The 20380-nt window shown below is 39.4% G+C and overlaps 1 protein-coding gene across 1 annotated transcript in view; it reads right to left on the bottom strand.

The window, feature by feature from the left end:
* Nucleotides 1-12956: 12956 nt before the first annotated feature.
* The window catches only part of LOC110462049 (vacuolar protein sorting-associated protein 13B-like), a gene marked incomplete at its 5' end in the record, with an annotated part of 19277 nt that continues 11853 nt past the window's right edge, over nucleotides 12957-20380 (bottom strand). The window contains 2 exons of the mRNA XM_021515825.1: nucleotides 12957-15784; nucleotides 17338-17587. Of these exons, the coding sequence (XP_021371500.1) occupies nucleotides 15539-15784; nucleotides 17338-17587 (496 nt within the window). The remainder of the gene's footprint in view (nucleotides 15785-17337; nucleotides 17588-20380) is intronic.

Raw genomic sequence — 20380 nt, forward strand, 5'->3', positions numbered from 1 at the left:
TGAGTCTGGAGAAGAAGATTTTTGAAATATTGGATAATTTTCCCTTTGGGGCCCCGCCCTGGCCCCAGTAGGGTAGGAATCCCAATTTTACAATTTATTTTGAAGCCTCATCTACCAAGGATGATTCTGACCAAGTTTGAAAAAAATCCATCCACTGGTTCTTGAGAAGAAGTTGAAAATGTAAAAGTTTACGCACGACGCAAGACGCACGACGCACGACGCACGACGGACGACGACGGACGAAAAGCGATTGGAATAGGTCACTTGAGCAAAGCTCAGGTGACCTAAAAAGGTACCAGTAAAAACAAAACAAAATTAGTTTCAACACGCACTTAGAAGATGAAGCAGAACATCACTCTCCCCTGGTTGTTTCCAGAAAGAAGAAATTAACCAGGAAACATGGAGATGTCCATTGCACTCCTTTATTTTGCGTACAGTGTGCAAATGTGCCTACTATATATGCTAATAAGCTTTCCATGTTATGTTTTGTTTTGTTTTTTGTGCTGTATGCAAATGTTCTAAATGTGCTTAAATTACCATGTGCTGATGTGCCTACCGTGTGCAATGTGCCTATTATGTGCTTTCCAAGTGATAAACTCTTTTTCTGTGCTTACAGTATAGTACATGTACATATATTTTTTTTATTTTTTTTTCCATGTTGTAATATTTTGGTCTCTGTTATTATACTCATGTTTTGTCGTAATACAAGCACTTTGTAGCTTATGATGTATGCTTTGCAAAATTGATGTAAAATATACATTTGTGTATCTTGTAAGTGCTTAAGGATTTTATCTGTAGTTTTTGGGACTATATAGAAAAAAATTACCCCAGTATGAGGATTTTTTTTACACATTTTGTCATAAAACAAGTAATGTTCAGATTTCAGACAGAAGATACTCTAAAATTGTACAACTCAGAAAAGGTTGAAAAATAATTATTTTCATTTTTTTTCTGCTAAGAACTTTTTTTTATTTCTAAAGTTATAAATGATAACTGTTTTAACAGGTCTAGTTTCCGAATTGGAAACTGAACCCTGTGTGACCTATTAATAATCATTAAATAAGGCCAATTAAAACAAATATTATGTTTATGCTAACCCCACAGATACTGGACACACTAATAGTAATATGATGTGCATAAACTATGATATACACATATTACTTATCGGTGTGTCCGACACCTGTGGTTAACTCAGAACTCCTGCTCTATATTAGCGCAGTAAAGATAATTTTCAAATTAAAAAAAAAATTAAAATGCCTAGCTAATACTTACCTACCATATTTGTTTCTGATAGTAGAAACACAAGTAATTTGTTTGGCCTAATGTTTGTGTCATTTCATAATATTTAGAACTACTATACTTTTTTAAGTTTCCAAAACATCAAGTAGTATAACAATTGAAACTTCAATGACAGCCAACACCACAATGAATCTAATAATACAATGTTTATAACATGTTTTTTCCTAACCGAATCAGAAGAAATGTAAGGCCAAATATCCTCACAAACAACGCTGAAGTGAAATCATGCAGTTTGCAACTTAGCAGTTTGAATATTTTGCAACATGTCTGGAGAAAGACGTTCCTTGTGACGCTGTTATTCACTAGTGTAAAAAGTTTCATTTATTTTGTTTGTTTTTGCATAATTACTGCAATTCATACCGTTGAAGCACCTTACTTTTTGTCATCGTGGCTGAAAAACATGCGCCATTCTCACCGAAATCGGGATCCAGAGCCTAATTTATGAATCAGTAGTATTGGAAGGCTTGTTGTTTAAGCAGCATTGACAATTAACAATATGCATACACTTCGGCATCGTTTACCTACAATTCAACACTCGCCTGCATTTTCGTCTTTTCTGCTTCGCGTGGCGAATGATGTCTAGGTCTCACAAAATGAAAGTAAAATGTGCGCATGTCTAGATGTAAGGGAGATCACTTGTTTTTTCCCGTAGTAAATGTCTGAAATGATTCCGAAGGTGTTGTTGATTTTGTCAGGGATGTGACATCCCTGATTTTGTGTATATTGAAATAAAAGCGTCCTAAATATCTTTATTTTACAATCTTCTTCGTAGAGCCACATCACTGAGGCATTTGATTAGTTCACTTCAGGTTTTCAGGACTGTAAAACGTCAGAAAATACGTATTCTGTTTATGTCATGTTTCTGTTAATATCATGTTTTTCTCTGACAAATGGGAAGTGATATTAAGCGAAATCTACTGTATATTGTAATATTTGAATAAACGAAATACACAAATCAAACCAACAGACATAAAATGTAGGCCTATCGGCGCATATTTTTCGTTTCTGGCTGAACTGTAATTAGCGAGCAGGCGTTTGTGACACCTCATCTTTTATTGATATAAAAAAATAAAAATGCAATAGAATATCTTATGAAGAAAATAGAACAAAATTACAAGAGGCCCATAGGGCCTGTATCGCTCACCTGGATATCTAAGCAATCATGGCAGAATATTCTCCAAATGAGATCCATGGGAATATGCCAGACCCCAAGGCCAATCCTTGTAGCATATATATCTGTATTCAATTTTTCATGCCCAGCAATTTTATGTATGGTTATGGGGTGGGGATCTCAACTGTTTCCAATCTGTGACTCAGAAACTAGGTCCCTACGGTTGTGGCCAGACCCCAGGATCAATTCAAATATCATGACTGCATTTGTCTCTTTTTGCCCAGCATTTGTATATATAGTTTTGGGGTGGGGATCTCAACCGTTTCAAAGTTATGACCCAGGGGTTAAGTCTGCAAGGGTGGGGCAAACCCTGGGGTCAATTCTAATATCATGACTGCATTTGTCTCTTTATGCCCAACAATTGTATATATAGTTTTGGGGTGGGGATCTTAACCATTTCAAAGTTATGACCCAGGGGTTAAGTCTCCAAGGGTGGGGCAGTCCCCAAGGCCATCCTGGAAGCATATGTGCATTCATCTCTTTGTAATCGGCAATTGTCTATATGGTTATAGGGTGGGGATCTCAACTGTTTCCAAGCTGTGACTAAGAAACTAGGTCCCTAGGGGTTCGGTCAGACCCCAGGGTCTATTCTAATATCGTGACTGCATTCGTCTCTTTATGCCCAGCATTTGTATATATAGTTTTGGGGTGGGGATCTCAACTGTTTTTAAGTTATGGCCCAAGGACTATGTTTCCAAGGGTGGGGCCAGACCCTAGGGCCATCCTGGAAGCAAATGTGCATTCTTCTCTTTATACTCAGCAATTGTATATGTGGTTATATGGTGGGGATCTCAACCATTTCCAGGCAATACACTTTTTTTGGCCCCACCCCTTAGCCTGGGGGGTCAGCCCCACCATTTGTACAATTTTGAATCCCTGCCTCCAATGAATGCTTCCGACCAAATATGATCGATATCCAGTGCATAGTTCTACAAAAGAAGTCGTTTATAGCAATCTAGCCAAATTGCCCCCTTTTGGCCCCGCCCTCAGCCCTCTGGGGGTCAGCCCCACCATTTGTACAATTTTGAATCCCCACCACCTAGGGATGCTTCCAGTCTAATATGGTTGATATCCATCACTTAGTTCCAGAGCAGAAGTCGCTTAAAGCAATATAGCCAAATAACCCTTTTTGGTCCCGCCCCTCAGCCCCCTGGGGAGTCAGCCCCACAATTTGTACAATTTTGAATCCCTGCATCCCATGAATGCTTTTGATTAAATATGATCGATATCCAGTGCATAGTTCTACAGAAGAAGTCGTTTGTAGAAATATAGCCAAATTACCCTTTTTGGCCCCGCCTCTCAGCCCCCTGGGGGGTCAGCCCAGCCATTTGTACAATTTTGAATCTCAACCACCTAGGGATGCTTCCAGTCTAATATGGTTGATATCCATCACTTGGTTCCAGAGAAGAAGTCGCTTAAAGCAGTTTAGCCAAATTGCCCCCTTTTGGCCCCGCCCCTCAGCCCCCTGGGGGGTCAGCCCCACCATTTGTACAATTTTGAATCCCCACCACTTCCAGTCAAATTTAGTTAAATTCCAATCAGTGGTTAAGAAGAAAAAGTCGTTTAAAGAAATTGTTGACGGACGGACGACGGACGACGGACGGACGGACGACGGACGCCACGGTATGGCATAAGCTCACCTTGGTCCTTTGGACCAGGTGAGCTAATAATACTGCGAAGGTATAGAATATTAATATGGAACTAGAGTAGGCCAGTGGCCAGAACTAATATGATACCCGGCATCCTCTGCCACGGCCGGGCGATTCCATTTTAGCTAAGCAAGCCTGGTGTGAATCACAGTACAGGGGCGATTTTAGAATTAATTGACAGGATCCGCATCCATTATTAGGTTTGTAATTTGAACTTTTTCTGTTGATCTCCTCCATAATTGTAAGTTATACTCTGCTTTTTATGTCGTTAAATTATCAAGTTTAAGTAGCAAGTGCAAGCGAAATCTGAATTGACTGCCATGTTGGAAACTTCGTCCGTTTTCCGATATAGGTCAGACGTCTAAATATTGGTATCATGACCAAATATGGAAATTGTAGTAAACATGACGGCTTCAGTAGTAATACTATATTTGGCCATGAAGGCCATATAAGGAAACGGGTAATTGCGATAACATCACGCGTGATCTAACATGGCGGTCGTTTCTGTTTTTAGAGTTTTTAGTAAGGATTTGTTATTTCAACCACGGACTAATCTATTTCCGTGATCATATGTATTATTACAGATTAGCACTTTTGATTTTCCTTAGTTAGTTGGAACAGGACCGCTTCATACCTCTGACCACGCAATATATAAATGTAAACAGGGACGTAAATGCAAGAGTCACCAATTTAAGCCAATTAGAGGACGGTATTTCCGTGTAAAGGGTTAATCCTGCGACAGTTCCAAGAGTGAATACAAAGTTTTAGAAGGATACTTAGTTCTACCTAAGAATAAGATTATATCCAATGACTTTTGAGTGAACTTGAGTCCGTGGTAATGGATTTTATTTGCAGTCTGCTTAGTATTACTGGTAGGTGACGTATGTTTTGTTTCTGATTACCTGAGCTCATTAACTTAAGTATTTTACCGGAAGTTGCGTGTAGCATGCATGACCTCCAGTCAAGTGGCAGTTCCCGATTGAGATAAACAGGGTGCATTTTCAATAAGAGTATGACGTTGTGATAAGATCTTAGGTTCTACCAAGTAAAGGAATGATATTTACAAGCGATTCAAGTAGTCCAAAGTTACGCATAATAAAGACAGTAGGTCCGGTATATGATTCAATTTAGTACCAGTGGGTACCGCTAGAGCGCCGTCTGTGTGAAAACGACATTTTTGAATATCTTGAGCTCATTAACTGAAGTAATACCAATAGCTTGCGGCTAACGCCTTTGCTAAAAACAACTGGATTGGAACTGAAGATATTATTATCTGTAATAAAGATTTAACACGTGATCATTAAATGGACTGCATTATCACATTTTTTTTTTTTTAGATACACTGGGAATACATGATATCTCATCAAAAACTCAAAAATGTCCTTGGTGGAGAACTCCCCTCTAGTTGAGGCCATAGCTCCATCACATATCCTCCCCCACCTCGTCACTTTCTTGGTTGGTTGGTGCATTTTGCAATAGCTAATGGGCCCTCTTTATGGGTATCAAACCCTGTATGGTATGTCCTGGAATCAGAACGATACCATTAACATAATCATACGAAGAGGTGTATGACATATGGCAAAATCCTAGCTGACCTAAAGACATTTGTGACACACGTGCACTGCTGATGGTCTGTAGGAAATATATTGTTTCACCCTCTACCAATAGGCACTAAGGAGATATCGCAACAGTCATATAATTATTCATTCCAAAGTCAACTCTTTATTTATGGCAGAAACAAAGCCCAAAGCTTCTTGAAGCAGTACTTGTTGTTGTTCCTCGGAGGGAAAATACTTTTCAGACTATTGCCAACATAGACATTAGATAAGAGTAAATATTCGTTAACATTATTTTAGGAAATTTAAATGGTGTTTATCCTGCATCTCAACTGACTGTTTTGTGTTGGTTTTTCCTAAAATATTATATATTGCAACATCAAGAAAGCATGTGTCTGGAGTACTTTCAGTACTTTGATTAATTGTGAAGAATAGTTTCTATTTTTTTTTAATACTTAGTGGAACCAAGCCAATTTCATTATGGATAGCCCTGTAACAATTCGTGCAGCATCTATTTGGATATTTTTGTTTGAATTATTTGTTACTCCACAATTGGCCCACACTTGTACGTCAAATACAGTTTTTCTAGGTTATTTCTACTGAGTTTCCATTTCATTTTCCATAGAGTTGCTATATATTGTGTCACTTGTTGATAATTTCGTCTACTGTTCATTTCATTTACCATCACTACTTAGTTATTACTTGAAGGTGTGTGTAGTTATCTTTAAAAGGATAGAAGTATCTTTAAAATAAACTGGGGTTTAAAGGGTACATTTGTATTCAAGACAATTAGGATTACAGTTTTTTTATGATTGAAGGACATCTACCAATTTTTAGACCATTTCTTTCGAGTTTTCAGGTCTTTATTGACTTCACTTACAATATTTTCTGGGTTTGGTGATGAGTATATAAGCGACGTATAGTCAACTTAAGGACGAGATAATGAGGAGAGTTCGGTTGAAAGACAAGATAATGAGGAGAGTTCGGTTGAAATGTTGTCAATATAAACAAGGAATAATAATGGGCCTAACAATGAACCTTGGGGAACACCGGCGTTTATGTTTTAACAGAATAAAAGGCCTAACACTGAACCTTGGGGAACACTGGCATTTATGTTTTAACAGAATAAAAGGCCTAACACTGAACCTTGGGGACATTGGCATTTATGTTTTAACAGAACAAAAAACCCAACACTGAACCTTGGGGAACACCGGCGTTTATGTTTTAACAGTATAAAAGGCCTAACCCCGAACCTTGGGGAACACCGGCGTTTATGTTTTAACAGAATAAAAGGCCTAACACTGAGCCTTGGGGACATTGGCATTTATGTTTTAACAGAACAAAAAACCCAACACTGAATCTTGGGGAACACCGGCGTTTATGTTTTAACAGTATAAAAGGCCTAACCCCGAACCTTGGGGAACACCGGCGTTTATGTTTTAACAGAATAAAAGGCCTAACACAGAACCTTGGGGTTCAGTGGTATCTTCCCTAACCCTGAAAGGTCCCGTGGTCTTAATGTGAACTGGAGCAATTCCACTGAAGTCTTGTTTTTACTGGGGTTCCATGCTATGATGGTCCGGGGAAGAAAGGTGTTCTGATAGGTGTCAGTCTTGTTGTTACTGGGAATGGGGTTCCATGCTCAACGCCCACAATGTTGTTGATGATCTTTTATAACAACGTTGCCCTGGTCCTTGCCCTTCTTACTGTTACGGGTTCCCATCTCAGATGACGCAGTATAGCCGTCATGCTACCTTCATCTCTGGAGAAGTTCTAAATATTGTAAATATTTATTTGTAAGTAAATATTGCAGTCTGCTTTTGGACTCTCTCCATCATCTGGATATGTTTAGCTTGAGTCCCATACTGCTCAAGCATATTCCATTATGGGATGGACTTTAGTCGTATACGCTCTTGCCCTAAATTTCTCTGGGCAGGCTCGGAGGTTCCTTTGGAGAAAGCCTACCGACCTAGTTGCTTTCGATGATGAAGCACCGACGTGATCATGCTAGAAGAGGGTGTAGCTCATGGGTGAATGTTTTTGTCAGTGGATGATGCAATCACCTGTGAAAAACGGGATATTGGATTTCACTACCTCTGATAGGTCATTTATATACAGCAAGAACAGAAACGGGCTGATTACAGTGTCCTGGGGTACATTTGATAGCACGCCTGGTTCTGATGATCTGCTCCCTTCAACGATAGCTCGTTGTTTCCTGCTGCATCGGGCGCAGCAGCTGAGTAGAGCGATGACTGGAATATCTGGAATATGTGTTATTTCGTCCTGTAGCTCCTTGAGTAGCCTTACTAGTATGGAGTACAGTCCTGAAGCCTCGTGTGGCTTAAGCCCTCCGAGAAGCTTTAATACTCCATGCTCTGTTATGGTGTTGATGATGACCCAGGGATGGCAAATGGTCATGTCTTCACTGGTTTAACATAGCTAAATTAAAAACTTAGGATTTCGGACCTACTTCCAGCACAGCAGAGCCATCTCTCTTCTACAATGGTGCAACTACAGAGGACTGCTGTCTTTTACTCTTGATAAAGGACCAGAATCATTTTGGGTTCTGCTTGCAGTCTGGACTGATGATGTTGTTTACATACTGGTTTTGGGTAGATCTGATCTTTCTCCTTGCCTCAGTCTTCAGAGTATGGTATTTTCTCCAGTCACAATCCTTTTTCTTGGCTTTAGCTTTGTGGTAGGCTCGGTCCCTACGTCTAATGAGTCGTCTGATGTCAGTGGCTCTGTCCCTACGTCTAATGAGTCGTCTGATGTCAATGTTTATTCAGGCTTTGTGGTATGCTTGGTTCCTACGCCTAATGAGTCGTCTGATGTCAATGTTTATTCAGGCTTTGTGGTAGGCTCGGTCCCTACGTCTAATGAGTCGTCTGCTGTCAGTGTTAGATTGAAGTCCTCCAACATTTCACAGACATGACCAAAGTTTCTCGTCATGAAGTCTCTAGCAAATAATGTCGCATCTCATGGAGGCCCTGAAGGTAATAGCCTTGTTCCAGAGATGAATTGTTCGCCAATATGGCTTCAGACAGCTGGCAATGGTCTTGGAGTCGACAATGACAATGTTTTGACCATTGACACCAGGTTAAGTCTTACACTTAGATATGAAGAAAGGATTACTTGTTTGGAAGACATCCAGTATGTCGCTCCCTCTTGTAGGTGCTGTGACAATTTGTTCCAAGGAACAGTTGGTAGGCAGCTACTGGTACAGCTACTAATTTCCCTTAGGTATTGGTTCCCTGTAACTGTTATGATTTTCCGATCTATATCGAGCAAGTTCCAGTCTCCTCTGATCAAGAACTGACTGATGGGATGTTTAGACCTCAAACTTGATATCTCTTCGACTATGGCCTCGTTTGTAGCAGGGTTACCAATACTGGGGCTCTGTACAAGGATGACACAAGTCGTATATAGTAGGCACCCTGATCTAGCAGGGTAGCTCAGGTCATCAAACATATCTACCTTCATGTCCTTTCGTCATGGAATCTGTCCTATGCCTGAAGTTGTGTTACAAAAGTCAACGTTACGTTACAAGAGAAAAAGTTATCTAATGAAGTTTGTGATGAATAGGCATTTGTGTCTACAGTCTAAGCTTTAGACATTCTAGAAGGAATGGACTTTGTTGACTTATTGAAAAAGTACAGGTAAAGTGATTATATTTGTAAGCGCATATGTTTTTTATATCGAAAAACTGATATACATATATCTACTGCATAGTGAATCCTGGGTTTTTGTCAGTCTAGCATGGCCAATTTATCAGAAATGGTGGGCATGTGGATTTTAAGAATCAAGTGAAGAGTTTATATGCTGCACGTCTCACGTTACGTAGGTCAGAGGTCATGGTAGAGGTCACAGTGACCTACATATGGTATGCGACACACCACATTCCGTGCATGTACCCACAAACCAAGATTCATAACCGTAGGTGAAATAGTACGGGAGATATGCTCCGGAAACCTTTCTGACGACATTATGTAGGTCAGAGATCACAGTGACCTACATATGGTACGTGACACATCGCATTCCATGCATGTACCCACAAACTAAGATTCATAACTGTAGGTGAAATAGTACGGGAGATATGCTCCGGAAACCTTTCTTACGACATTATGTAGGTCAGAAATCACAGTGACCTACATATGGTACGCAACACACCGCATTCCATGCATGTACCCACAAACCAAGATTCATAACTGTAGGTGAAATAGTACGGGAGATATGCTCGGAAACCTTTATGATGGACGGATGCACAGACACACGGACGGACGGACGAAGCAAACACTATATACCCCAGACTTCGTCAAAGTGGGGGTATAAAAAAAAAAAATGTACCTCTATTTCCATCATCGATAATCCAGGGGTAATTCTCACTTATGCTCTCTGCACCTTTAGAATATGTCATAGCAAAATTGAAGGCATGCAGCTAGCAATTTGATTGGTCTCGGGTAAAAAAAACCTTCCTAATCTCCTGGCCGATATATCTATCCTTTGAAGATTACAGAGGAACTGACACCTGACTTCATAGCCTGTCAATGTTTACCTGTACACAACCATGAGATTCGTTTGATGTTGATGTACATCAAACGATCGAACTAGTCTTCTTGTCTCATCAACAAGGTGGCACACACTAAGCCTCCAATTTTACTATGAGTCCTACTAAATGAAAAGAAAACACAGTTATAATGTTTGATGTTTATTCTGTGAGAATAAGTGTGTTGAAGTTTAACCTTGCCTCCTTTATACATACAGTCTACATTACCATATACATGTTACGCAATTCAACAAAAATTCGAAATAAAAAACAATATTTTGAATAATCTTTGCAATCATATCCAATCTAACCAGCCTGTAACAAAACCCAAATATTTCTCTTAACGTTGAAAGATAAGTATAAATGTGGTACTGGCTCCAGGCTGTGTGGTGTCAGCCCTGACATTATAACAGATAAGTATAAATGTGGTACTGGCTTCAGGTTGTGTGCTGTCAGCCCTGACATAATAACAGATAAGTATAAATGTGGTACGGACTCCAGGTTTGTGCTGTCAGCCCTGACATTATAACAGATAAGGATAAATGTGGTACTGGCTCCAGGGTGTGTGCTGTCAGCCCTCGCATTATAACAGATAAGTATAAATGTGGACGTGGCTCCAGGCTGTGTGCTGTCATGGCTCCAGGCTGTGTGGTGTCAGCCCTGACATTATAACAGATCAGTATAAATGTGGTACTGGCTCCAGGCCGTGTGGTGTCAGCCCTGACATTATACCAGATAAGTATAAATGCGGTCCTGGCTCCAGGCTGTGTGCTGTGGGCCCTGACATTATAACAGATAAGCATAAATGTGGTACTGGCTCCAGGTTGGGTGCTGTCAGCCCTGACATTATAACAGATAAGGATAAATGTGGTACTGGCTCCAGGGTGTGTGCTGTTAGCCCCGACATTATAACAGATAAGTATAAATGCGGTACTGGCTCCAGGCTGTGTGCTGTCGGCCCTGACATTATAACAGATAAGGATAAATGTGGTACTGGCTCCAGGCCGTGTGGTGTCAGCCCTGACATTATACCAGATAAGTATAAATGCGGTCCTGGCTCCAGGCTGTGTGCTGTGGGCCCTGACATTATAACAGATAAGTATAAATGTGGTACTGGCTCCAGGCTGTGTACTGTCAGCCCTCGATTATAACAGATAAGTATAAATGTGGTACTGGCTCCAGGCTGTGTACTGTCAGCCCTCGATTATAACAGATAAGTATAAATGTGGGACTGGCTCCAGGCTGTGTGATGTCAGCCCTCGCATTATAACAGATAAGTATAAATGTGGTACTGACTCCAGGTTTGTGCTGTCAGCCCTGACATTATAACAGATAAGTATAAATGTGGTACTGACTCCAGGTTGTGTGCTGTCGGCCCTTACATTATAACAGATAAGTATAAATGCGGTACTGGCTCCAGGCTGTGTGCTGTCGGCCCTGACATTATAACAGATAAGTATAAATGTGGTACTGGCTCCAGGTTGTGTGCTGTCAGCCCTCGCATTATAACAGATAAGTATAAATGTGGTACTGGCTCCAGGCTGTGTGCTGTCAGCCCTGACATTATAACAGATAAGTATAAATGTGGTACTGGCTCCAGGTTGTGTGCTGTCAGCCCTGACATTATAACAGATAAGTATAAATGTGGTACTAGCTCCAGGTTGTGTGCTGTCAGCACTGACATTATAACAGATAAGTATAAATGTGGTACTGGCTCCAGGCTATATGCTGTCAGCCCTCGCATTCTAACAGATAAGTATACATGTGGTACTGGCTCCAGGGTGTGTGCTGTCAGCCCTGACATTCTAACAGATAAGTATACATGTGGTACTGGCTCCAGGCTGAGTGCTGTCAGTCCTGACATTATAACAGATAACTATAAATGTGGTACTGGCTCCAGTTTGTGTGCTGTCAGCCCTGAAATTATAACAGATAAGAATAAATGTGGTACTGGCTCCTGGTTGTGTGCTGTCAGCCCTCGCATTCTAACAGATAAGTATAAATGAGGTACTGGCTCCAGGCTGTGTGGTGTCAGCCCTGGCATTATAACAGATAAGTATAAATGGGGTACTGGCTCCAGGTTGTGTGCGGTCAGCCCTGACATTATAAAAGATAAGTATAAATGTGGTGCTGGCTCCAGGTTTTGTGCTGTCCGCCCTGACATTATAACAGATGAGTATAAATGTGGTACTGGGTCCAGGTTGTGTGCTGTCAGCACTGACATTATAGCAGATAAGTATAAATGTGGGACTGGCTCCAGGTTTTGTGCTGTCCGCCCTGACATTATAACAGATGAGTATAAATGTGGTACTGGGTCCAGGTTGTGTGCTGTCAGCACCGACATTATAACAGATAAGTATAAATGGGGTACTGGCTCCAGGTTGTGTTCTGTCAGCCCTGACATTATACCAGATAAGTATAAATGTGGGACTGGCTCCAGGTTTTGTGCTGTCCGCCCTGACATTATAACAGATATGTATAAATGTGGTACTGGCTCCCGGCTGTGTGCTGTCAGCCCTGAAATTATAACAGATAAGTATAAATGTGGTATTGGCTCCAGGCTGTGTGCTGTTAGCCCTGACATTATAACAGATGAGTATAAATGTGGTACTGGCTCCAGTTTGTGTGCTGTCAGCCCTGACCTTATAACAGATAAGTATAAATGGGGTACTAGCTCCAGGCTTTGTACTGTCAGCCCTCGATTATAACAGATAAGTATAAATGCGGTACTGGCTCCAGTCTGTGTGCTGTCTGCCCTGACATTATAACAGATGAGTATAAATGTGGTACTGGCTCAAGGTTGTGTGCTGTCTGCCCTGACATTATAACAGATGAGTATAAATGTGGTACTGGCTACAGGTTGTGTGCTGTCAGCCCTGACCTTATAACAGATAAGTATAAATGAGGTACTGGCTCCAGGCTGTGTCCTGTCAGCCCTGACATTATACCAGATAAGTATAAATGTGGTCCTGGCTCCAGGCTGTGTGCTGTCAGCCCTGACATCCAGGATGTATGCAGTCACATTACACTGGTACCTGTGGTTTGATACGCTTAACCTTACAACTAAGGTCATATGAGGTCACTTCTGCAACATTACATACACAAGTAACCTTTCCCCATCCTCACAGGGATTTGCACCTCTGAACGAAACTATTCACGACATATTCTTCGTGTGATGGTGTGATGAAACTTTGTTTTAACAATCAAATTATTATCTCAAGTTCACGTTCAAGTTTTTTTATTACCAGGTTCTTTGAGCTTTAGGCAAACATTGTATTTTGAAAATTCACACAATAAACTGTGGCGTTGCCAGAGTACGGACACGCAGTATGGACACCGAGTACCCAAATCTGTGACACTCATTACCTTAGGTATCTTGTTCACTCCATCAATATCCATGGCCAAGGCCTCCAGGGTAACTAGAGGTTAGACGGTAAGGCTTGACTGATTTACACGACTCTTTGTGAAGTATTGTAAAATGTTACTTGTACTTTTTATTTTATTTGCATTATAACCTATAAAAGGTTGGCATTGTCCTCTAAGAGATTTTTACAAACTCCTTAAAACATTGTATATAACTGAAATGGTCAATTTTGTAATAAGTCCCAATAAAAAAAGTAAGAAATCATAAGGTATAAACAGGGAATAGCAAGCAAAAGGTCCCAGAGGCCTGTACATTGTGTCTGACTAACATGACCAATGTTTTATCAGGGCTAACCAACAGACAACAGTTAAACACAGATTATAATATTTAACACACGCTTTCATCCAACCTCCAGCTTGTTACTATATAGAATATCCTGTAAATACAGATTTCATTAATTGCATGTTTTTTAAAACATATTTACACATGTATTTCATCTGTAATTGTGTCAATTTTATTGCATGAAAGACATTCATCACCAACAACGTGATCTGTGGACTTGATTACGTAAAAACAAAACTTCAATAAATTACTATATATACAATATAGCGCCAACAGACATGTACACCTGAACACAATCAAAACAGCAGAGAGTTTATGAAACTATTCAGATTAGGCCTTGGTCCCTTCAGCAATTCTGGACTAGCATTCTGTTGATGGGGAAGTGGATGCAATTGCATTATCTCACATGAACATGCAAACTAAAATGGACAAATAAAATAGATCTCACTTTCATTATGAGAATTAAAGCAAATTACATTTAACTGCATGCCTAACAGGGATACATGTAAGTGTTTTTCCTCACAAAACTGAAAATACAAAAAAGTAATCTGTGTTTCAAACAAAGGCATCACAAGTGAGAGCCTCCCCTCCACTACACGTATGATACCTGTACATGTGATTCAATGATTGCTGTAGCCACTACAGTCTTTGACAGAAACATTGTTATCCTGTAGTTGTGTATTTCACTAGTGAAGGATCAATGTGGATTTTATTGAAGGAATTATATAAAGACTTTACAAGCACATAAACACAAAACTTCACAGGACAGAGGCATTATACAATTTTTTAAAAGGAAAAACAGGCAAAGAAAATCGTTCTAAACAACATTTAACAAAAACAGTCCCACATGGGGACTAAACCAACACTGATTGGTCCCCTGTAGGTGTGGACTTCCACTGGACCACACAGACTGGTCCCCTGTAGGTGTAGACTTCCACTGGACCACACCGACAAGTAACAATTGGCCTCAAATAAATATTACACATTACTGTTTATTACATTTATAATGTACTACAGTTTTTTTTTTCTTTCTTAAATTTACCCGACATCAGGACACTAAATCAACAGCGACATTGCCTTTAAGGTTCAACAATATGTAATAGACATCCAAAATGTCAACCCCCTGGCAAGTCATATTCCAATACCCTTTAATTTAAATGAACGTTTAGGTGACTATAGCATCTTTTAGGGGGCTTGTTAAACTTTAAGCCCTAGTAATGTAGACCATGTAAAAATATCCAAAAGTGTTGCATTCTGAGTGTCCACATGTATACCCTTTTCTCAATATGGACAGATATGGCTGCATTAGGGTGCACAATTGCTTTTCTGTTTCATAGATGATACATCCAGGCCATATTGTCTGTGTAACTGGAGAAAGACATCAGCTTCATGTGTAGGTATTCATATTTTTTACTAAAACCTCTCTTTTCGTATTTCAATCACTTTAACTCAATAAAGACGTATTAACAGATTTCAAATGATGTAACTGATGCCATTATTGTCATTGATTTGTCAGTCTAATGAAAAATAGTATATGAATCAAGGACAATTTCTTTTCGCTGGTTGATAATACATAGCACTGACTTCAAGAAAGGTCTATAGTTGTATAAATTACACAGCAAATCCCTGGCCCTGAATCCTCTTCTTGGCCAGGTTGAATATATTGATGAAAGCTTCCCTGTGACAGGAATCCAACAGGAAATGGAATTGTGGGACAACACCACCCTGACCTGGCGGAGAGACAGACAAATCTGACTGACTCTCGGCTCCTATGGGCGATCGAGGGGGCGACACATGTACATAATCAGCAGCGCCATCTATGAAAGCTTCCACTCGGTCCTTGTTCTCATTCTCATACTGAAGAGGAGATAATCAGGAAATAAATAATATGTTTTTCAAGAAAACATTAGATGCAAATTTTAGGCTTAAACACAAGTATGGCAGTCAAAATTACAGAATTTCAGCCCCAGGTTCTGATGTACTCAAAGTAGTTGAAAATACACAACACATTGTTGCTGAGAAGGGCATGCATGTGTCACAGGAGAGGTAATACAAGAGACCTGGTGGGCCTGCATCACTCACCTGGTATTGATATCTCACTTGTAACCTTAAAGTGGACTATAATCTATAACTGTAAGTCATTCAAAACAACATGTTAAAATATTTAAACATATTTGACCCCTGTGACCCTGAATCTTACAAGGTCATTAAGCTGAAACTTTATAACACTTCATTTCATCATGCAAGTTGCCAAATATAACCACCCTAGATAGACATTTGGCCATGTGACCTTGAAATTAAAGTGGGTCAAGATCATCCACATAAACAAACTTGATAGTTCATCATCTGAGCATGCTACTGGCAAAATTTATTCAGAAGAATTTGTTTGAAAGTTTCCAACACATTTGACTGTTATGACAGGACTAATGGTGCAACATTCAAAGTTCCTTATCTGAGCACGATACTGGCTAAATATCATCAGCCTCAGCTTTTGAGATATTCAGAAGAAGTTGTTTTATGGTTTTTAATATACTTGACCCCTGTGACCTTGAGTATATGACAAGGTCATTTATTTGAACAAACTTTGTAGCCCTTCATCCCAGCAAATCACTGCCATATATCAAAATGCTTGGCCTTTTGGTTATTCAGAAGAAGTTGTTTAAAAGGTTTAAAGACAGTAAACCCCTATGACCTTGAATATAGATCGAGGTCTTTTATTTGAACAAACTTAGTAGCCCTTCATCCAAGCATGTTCCTGGCATAATATCAACTTCCTGGGCCTTTTGGTTATTCAGAAGAAGTCTTTAAAAGGTTTTGAAGATATTTGACTCCTGTGACCTTGAATATAACACAAGGTCATTCATTTGAACAAAGTTGGGAGCTCTTCATCCCAGCATGTTAGCAGCCAAAGATCATCATTCTTGGTTGTCTGGATATTTAGAAAATGTTGTTAAAAGGTTTAAACATATTTAACCCTTTGAATAAACTTGGTAGCCCTTCATCCAAGCATGCTACTAGGCCCTTTTGGGCTAGGTGAGCTAAAATCTATCATCTGTGATAAGTTTTGTTTCAGGTTTACAGGTATCTGGTACACATTTACAAACCAGTTTCCTATCAAAGCAAACCATTTAATGAGAAATTTTATCTTCCAGAAATTTCTCATGCAATATTATACTTACCAACTCTCCCTATTCAGACAAACGACACCCAATTTGGACCCTTAAATTAAGGATTTTCCAATCAGTGAATTACTAAACTGAGAATAACTCAATTAAAGGATAATTTTGTTTCTATGGGGTATACACACACATTTTATTAAGGTTTTAATTTTGCGCATGCAGAATCTCCCCCATGGAAATTTCAAAAAGAATTCAAATTTGTTGAGGTTTTTGAAAGTACACCGTATTTACCTCGCCTGTTGCCTGATGGGATCTATCTTTCCAAAGTAGGGTCAAAAGGTGTGGGTTTCCAGGTTTCAGGCTAACCTCTAGCTCAGCCAATGAAAAAGCTTGTTGCTGACAATCCTCTTCACAATCCATGACGACCAACAGCTCATTGGTTACCAGAAGTTCAACTATGACCTCTGACCCAGTGACGTCAAGAAAAGCAGCCGACACAGAGGTCAGTAGGTCATTGGGGGACATGGCCTGCAGCAACTTTCTGTTATACAGAAACATTGATACAATAAGTGTTATCATCTTAATTGAAATACAGACCAACCTTAAAAATAAAGTGACATGTGAATGTGCAATAATGAATGCAGCCAGGGATTCCTTAATGAAAAATATAATAAACTGCAACTTATATATACTTAATATAAAGACTGACTTCAAATCTAGCAGCTTTCACCCTTCACAGTGCTCATCAGGTTTATTTCAAATGGGTAACATCCTGACCCAAAGTTTTACTGTGGCCTGTTGTTTTATGTACTGAAGGGAAGATAATAAACAAGAGGCCCAATGGGCCTGCATCGCTCACCTGGTATTAATCTCACACTTGTAATCTTAAAAGTGGACTAAAATACAGCTACAGGCAGAATATCAGTGTGACCTTGAATGTCAAACAATGACATTAGGTTGAAAGTAGGTCAAGGTCATTCATTTGAACAAATTTGGTAGCCCTGAGTGCTACAGGCCAAATATCAATATCAGTACCCTGGGCCTTTTGGTTATTGAGAAGAAGTTGTTTGAAGATTTTAAGACATTTGACAACTGTGACCTTGAAAGTTGGTCAAGGTCATTCATTTGAACAAACTTGGTAGCCCTTCATCCCAGCATGCTACTGCCCAAATATCATCACCTTAGGCCTCTTGGTTATTCAGAAGAAGTTGTTTATGTGTTTTGAACATATTTGACCCTTGCGACCTTAAATAAAGGTCAAGGTCATGCATTTGAACAAACTTGGTTACCCTTCATCCCAGCATGTAAATGGCCAAATATCATCACCCTAGGCCTATCGGTTATTCAGAAGAAGTTGTTTAAAAGTTTTAAACATATTTGACCCATGTAACCATGAATATAAATCAAGTTCATTTATTTAAACCAAATTGGTAGCCCTTTATCACAGCATGTTACGGGCCAAATATCATCACCCTATGCCTCTTGGTTATTCAGAAAAAGTTGTTTAAAGAATTTAACATGTTTGACCCCTGTGACCTTGAAAATGGATGAAGGTCATTTATTTAAACAAACTTGGTAGCCCTTCATCCCAGCATGTTACAGGCCAAATATCATCACCCTCGGAGTCTTGGTTATTCAGAAGAAGTTGTTGAAAAGTTTTAAACATATTTGACCCATGTGACCATGAATATAAATCAAGTTCATTTATTTAAACAAAATTGGTAGCCCTTTATCACAGCATGTTACTGGCCAAATATCATCACCCTATGCCTCTTGGTTATTCAGAAGAAGTTGTTTAAAGAATTTAACATGTTTGACCCCTGTGACCTTGAAAATGGATGAAGGTCATTTATTTGAACAAACTTGCACTGGTAGCCCTTCATCGCAGCATGCTTCTGGCCAAATATCATCTCCCTAGGCCTTTTGGTTACTGAGAAGAAGTTGTTTAAAGTAAAATGTTGACGATGGACGGACGACGGACGATGGACGCTGCACCATGCCATAAAAGTTTACCAAATGAAAAAGAATCATTGTGTAACAAAGGTAACTTGAACTACGTGTAATGCAAAAGTAGTGTGAAAGATCTGGGTAGTATATGTACTATGTACAAATAGTGGTTCTGTAAGTCAGCTGACTTATTTTTAAAGCAACTAAGACCCTTCCATCTATGAAGAGCATTTGATTTTACCATATCTAAATCTTGAGAAGAAGATTTTTTGAAATTATAGTCAATTTGACCCTTTTTGGTCCCACCCATCAGCCCCTGGGGGTCAGTCAGGGCTGATTTGTGCATATCATCAAACTGCTATCCAATACTGATAATGCTAACCAAGTTTGAATTAACTCCAATGGAAATTAAACAAGAGGCCCAGGGGCCTTAATAGCTCACCTGGGATTATTGCATAGTTAAAATATGTTTAGTTTTGTTCATGAATATTGTGTATAAATTTAGTGATGATCATGAGAGGAGGGCAAACTTGTTCCAGTGCTTTGGCCGGGGTCTTTTGCTTTTAATTAGTTATAATAGATTTTTAACCACCTATGCAAAAAGTAACTGAAAACCTTGGATATACATATGAGAGTGCAGTAAATATAATAATGTACATGTATTATCAGTTTATATAAGTTTGAAAACTGGGGAGAAGTTTATAATGAGAATTGAGAAAAATTTCTCGGGGCCCCCCCCCCCCCTTTTAGGAAATCCTGGATCCGCCCCCAATTCTTACGACAGAAAGTTGGTTAGACCTGTGTACTGCATCGAGATTTTATTCACAGCTAGTATTTCACCTTGGTCTGCAAAATATTGTTCGAACTAACTTCGAAATCCGCGTGCTTAGAAATAATTAACTTCGATGAAAATGTGGACGATTTGTTGTAAATAATTAAGAAAGATAAGACTAAACCGAACGAGTGATTTGCGCAACCCGAATCATAACGTTACATAAACATGAAGCTATTACTGAAAGATAACAGTCAAGAAGCAACTTGCTTGCAGAAGACCGAAAAGCACGTTAATCAGGTAAACAATCATAATAAAGATAGGGAGTTATCATGAAATGAACGCTAACATGTTGACGAAATACAACGGTCAGATACAGTATGCATACAGCGACCAGAACACGTGCAGCTAAGTCAGTTTCAATTTGCGTTGAATACATGTCTTGTTCCGTGACAATTGTCGGCTGACACTTGTTATTGTTATAATAAAAATCCTACTCAACAAATTTGGTAATGACGAAGTGCAAATGTCCATAGTTTGGGCCAATTATTGAATTAAACATGTAATGGGAAAATGGCTGCCATTATAGTACCTTCGTAGTTTCTGAGATTGTGA

This window comes from Mizuhopecten yessoensis, unplaced genomic scaffold, assembly GCF_002113885.1.
Source record: "Mizuhopecten yessoensis strain PY_sf001 unplaced genomic scaffold, ASM211388v2 scaffold10739, whole genome shotgun sequence".
NCBI classification, from domain to species: Eukaryota; Metazoa; Mollusca; class Bivalvia; order Pectinida; family Pectinidae; genus Mizuhopecten; species Mizuhopecten yessoensis.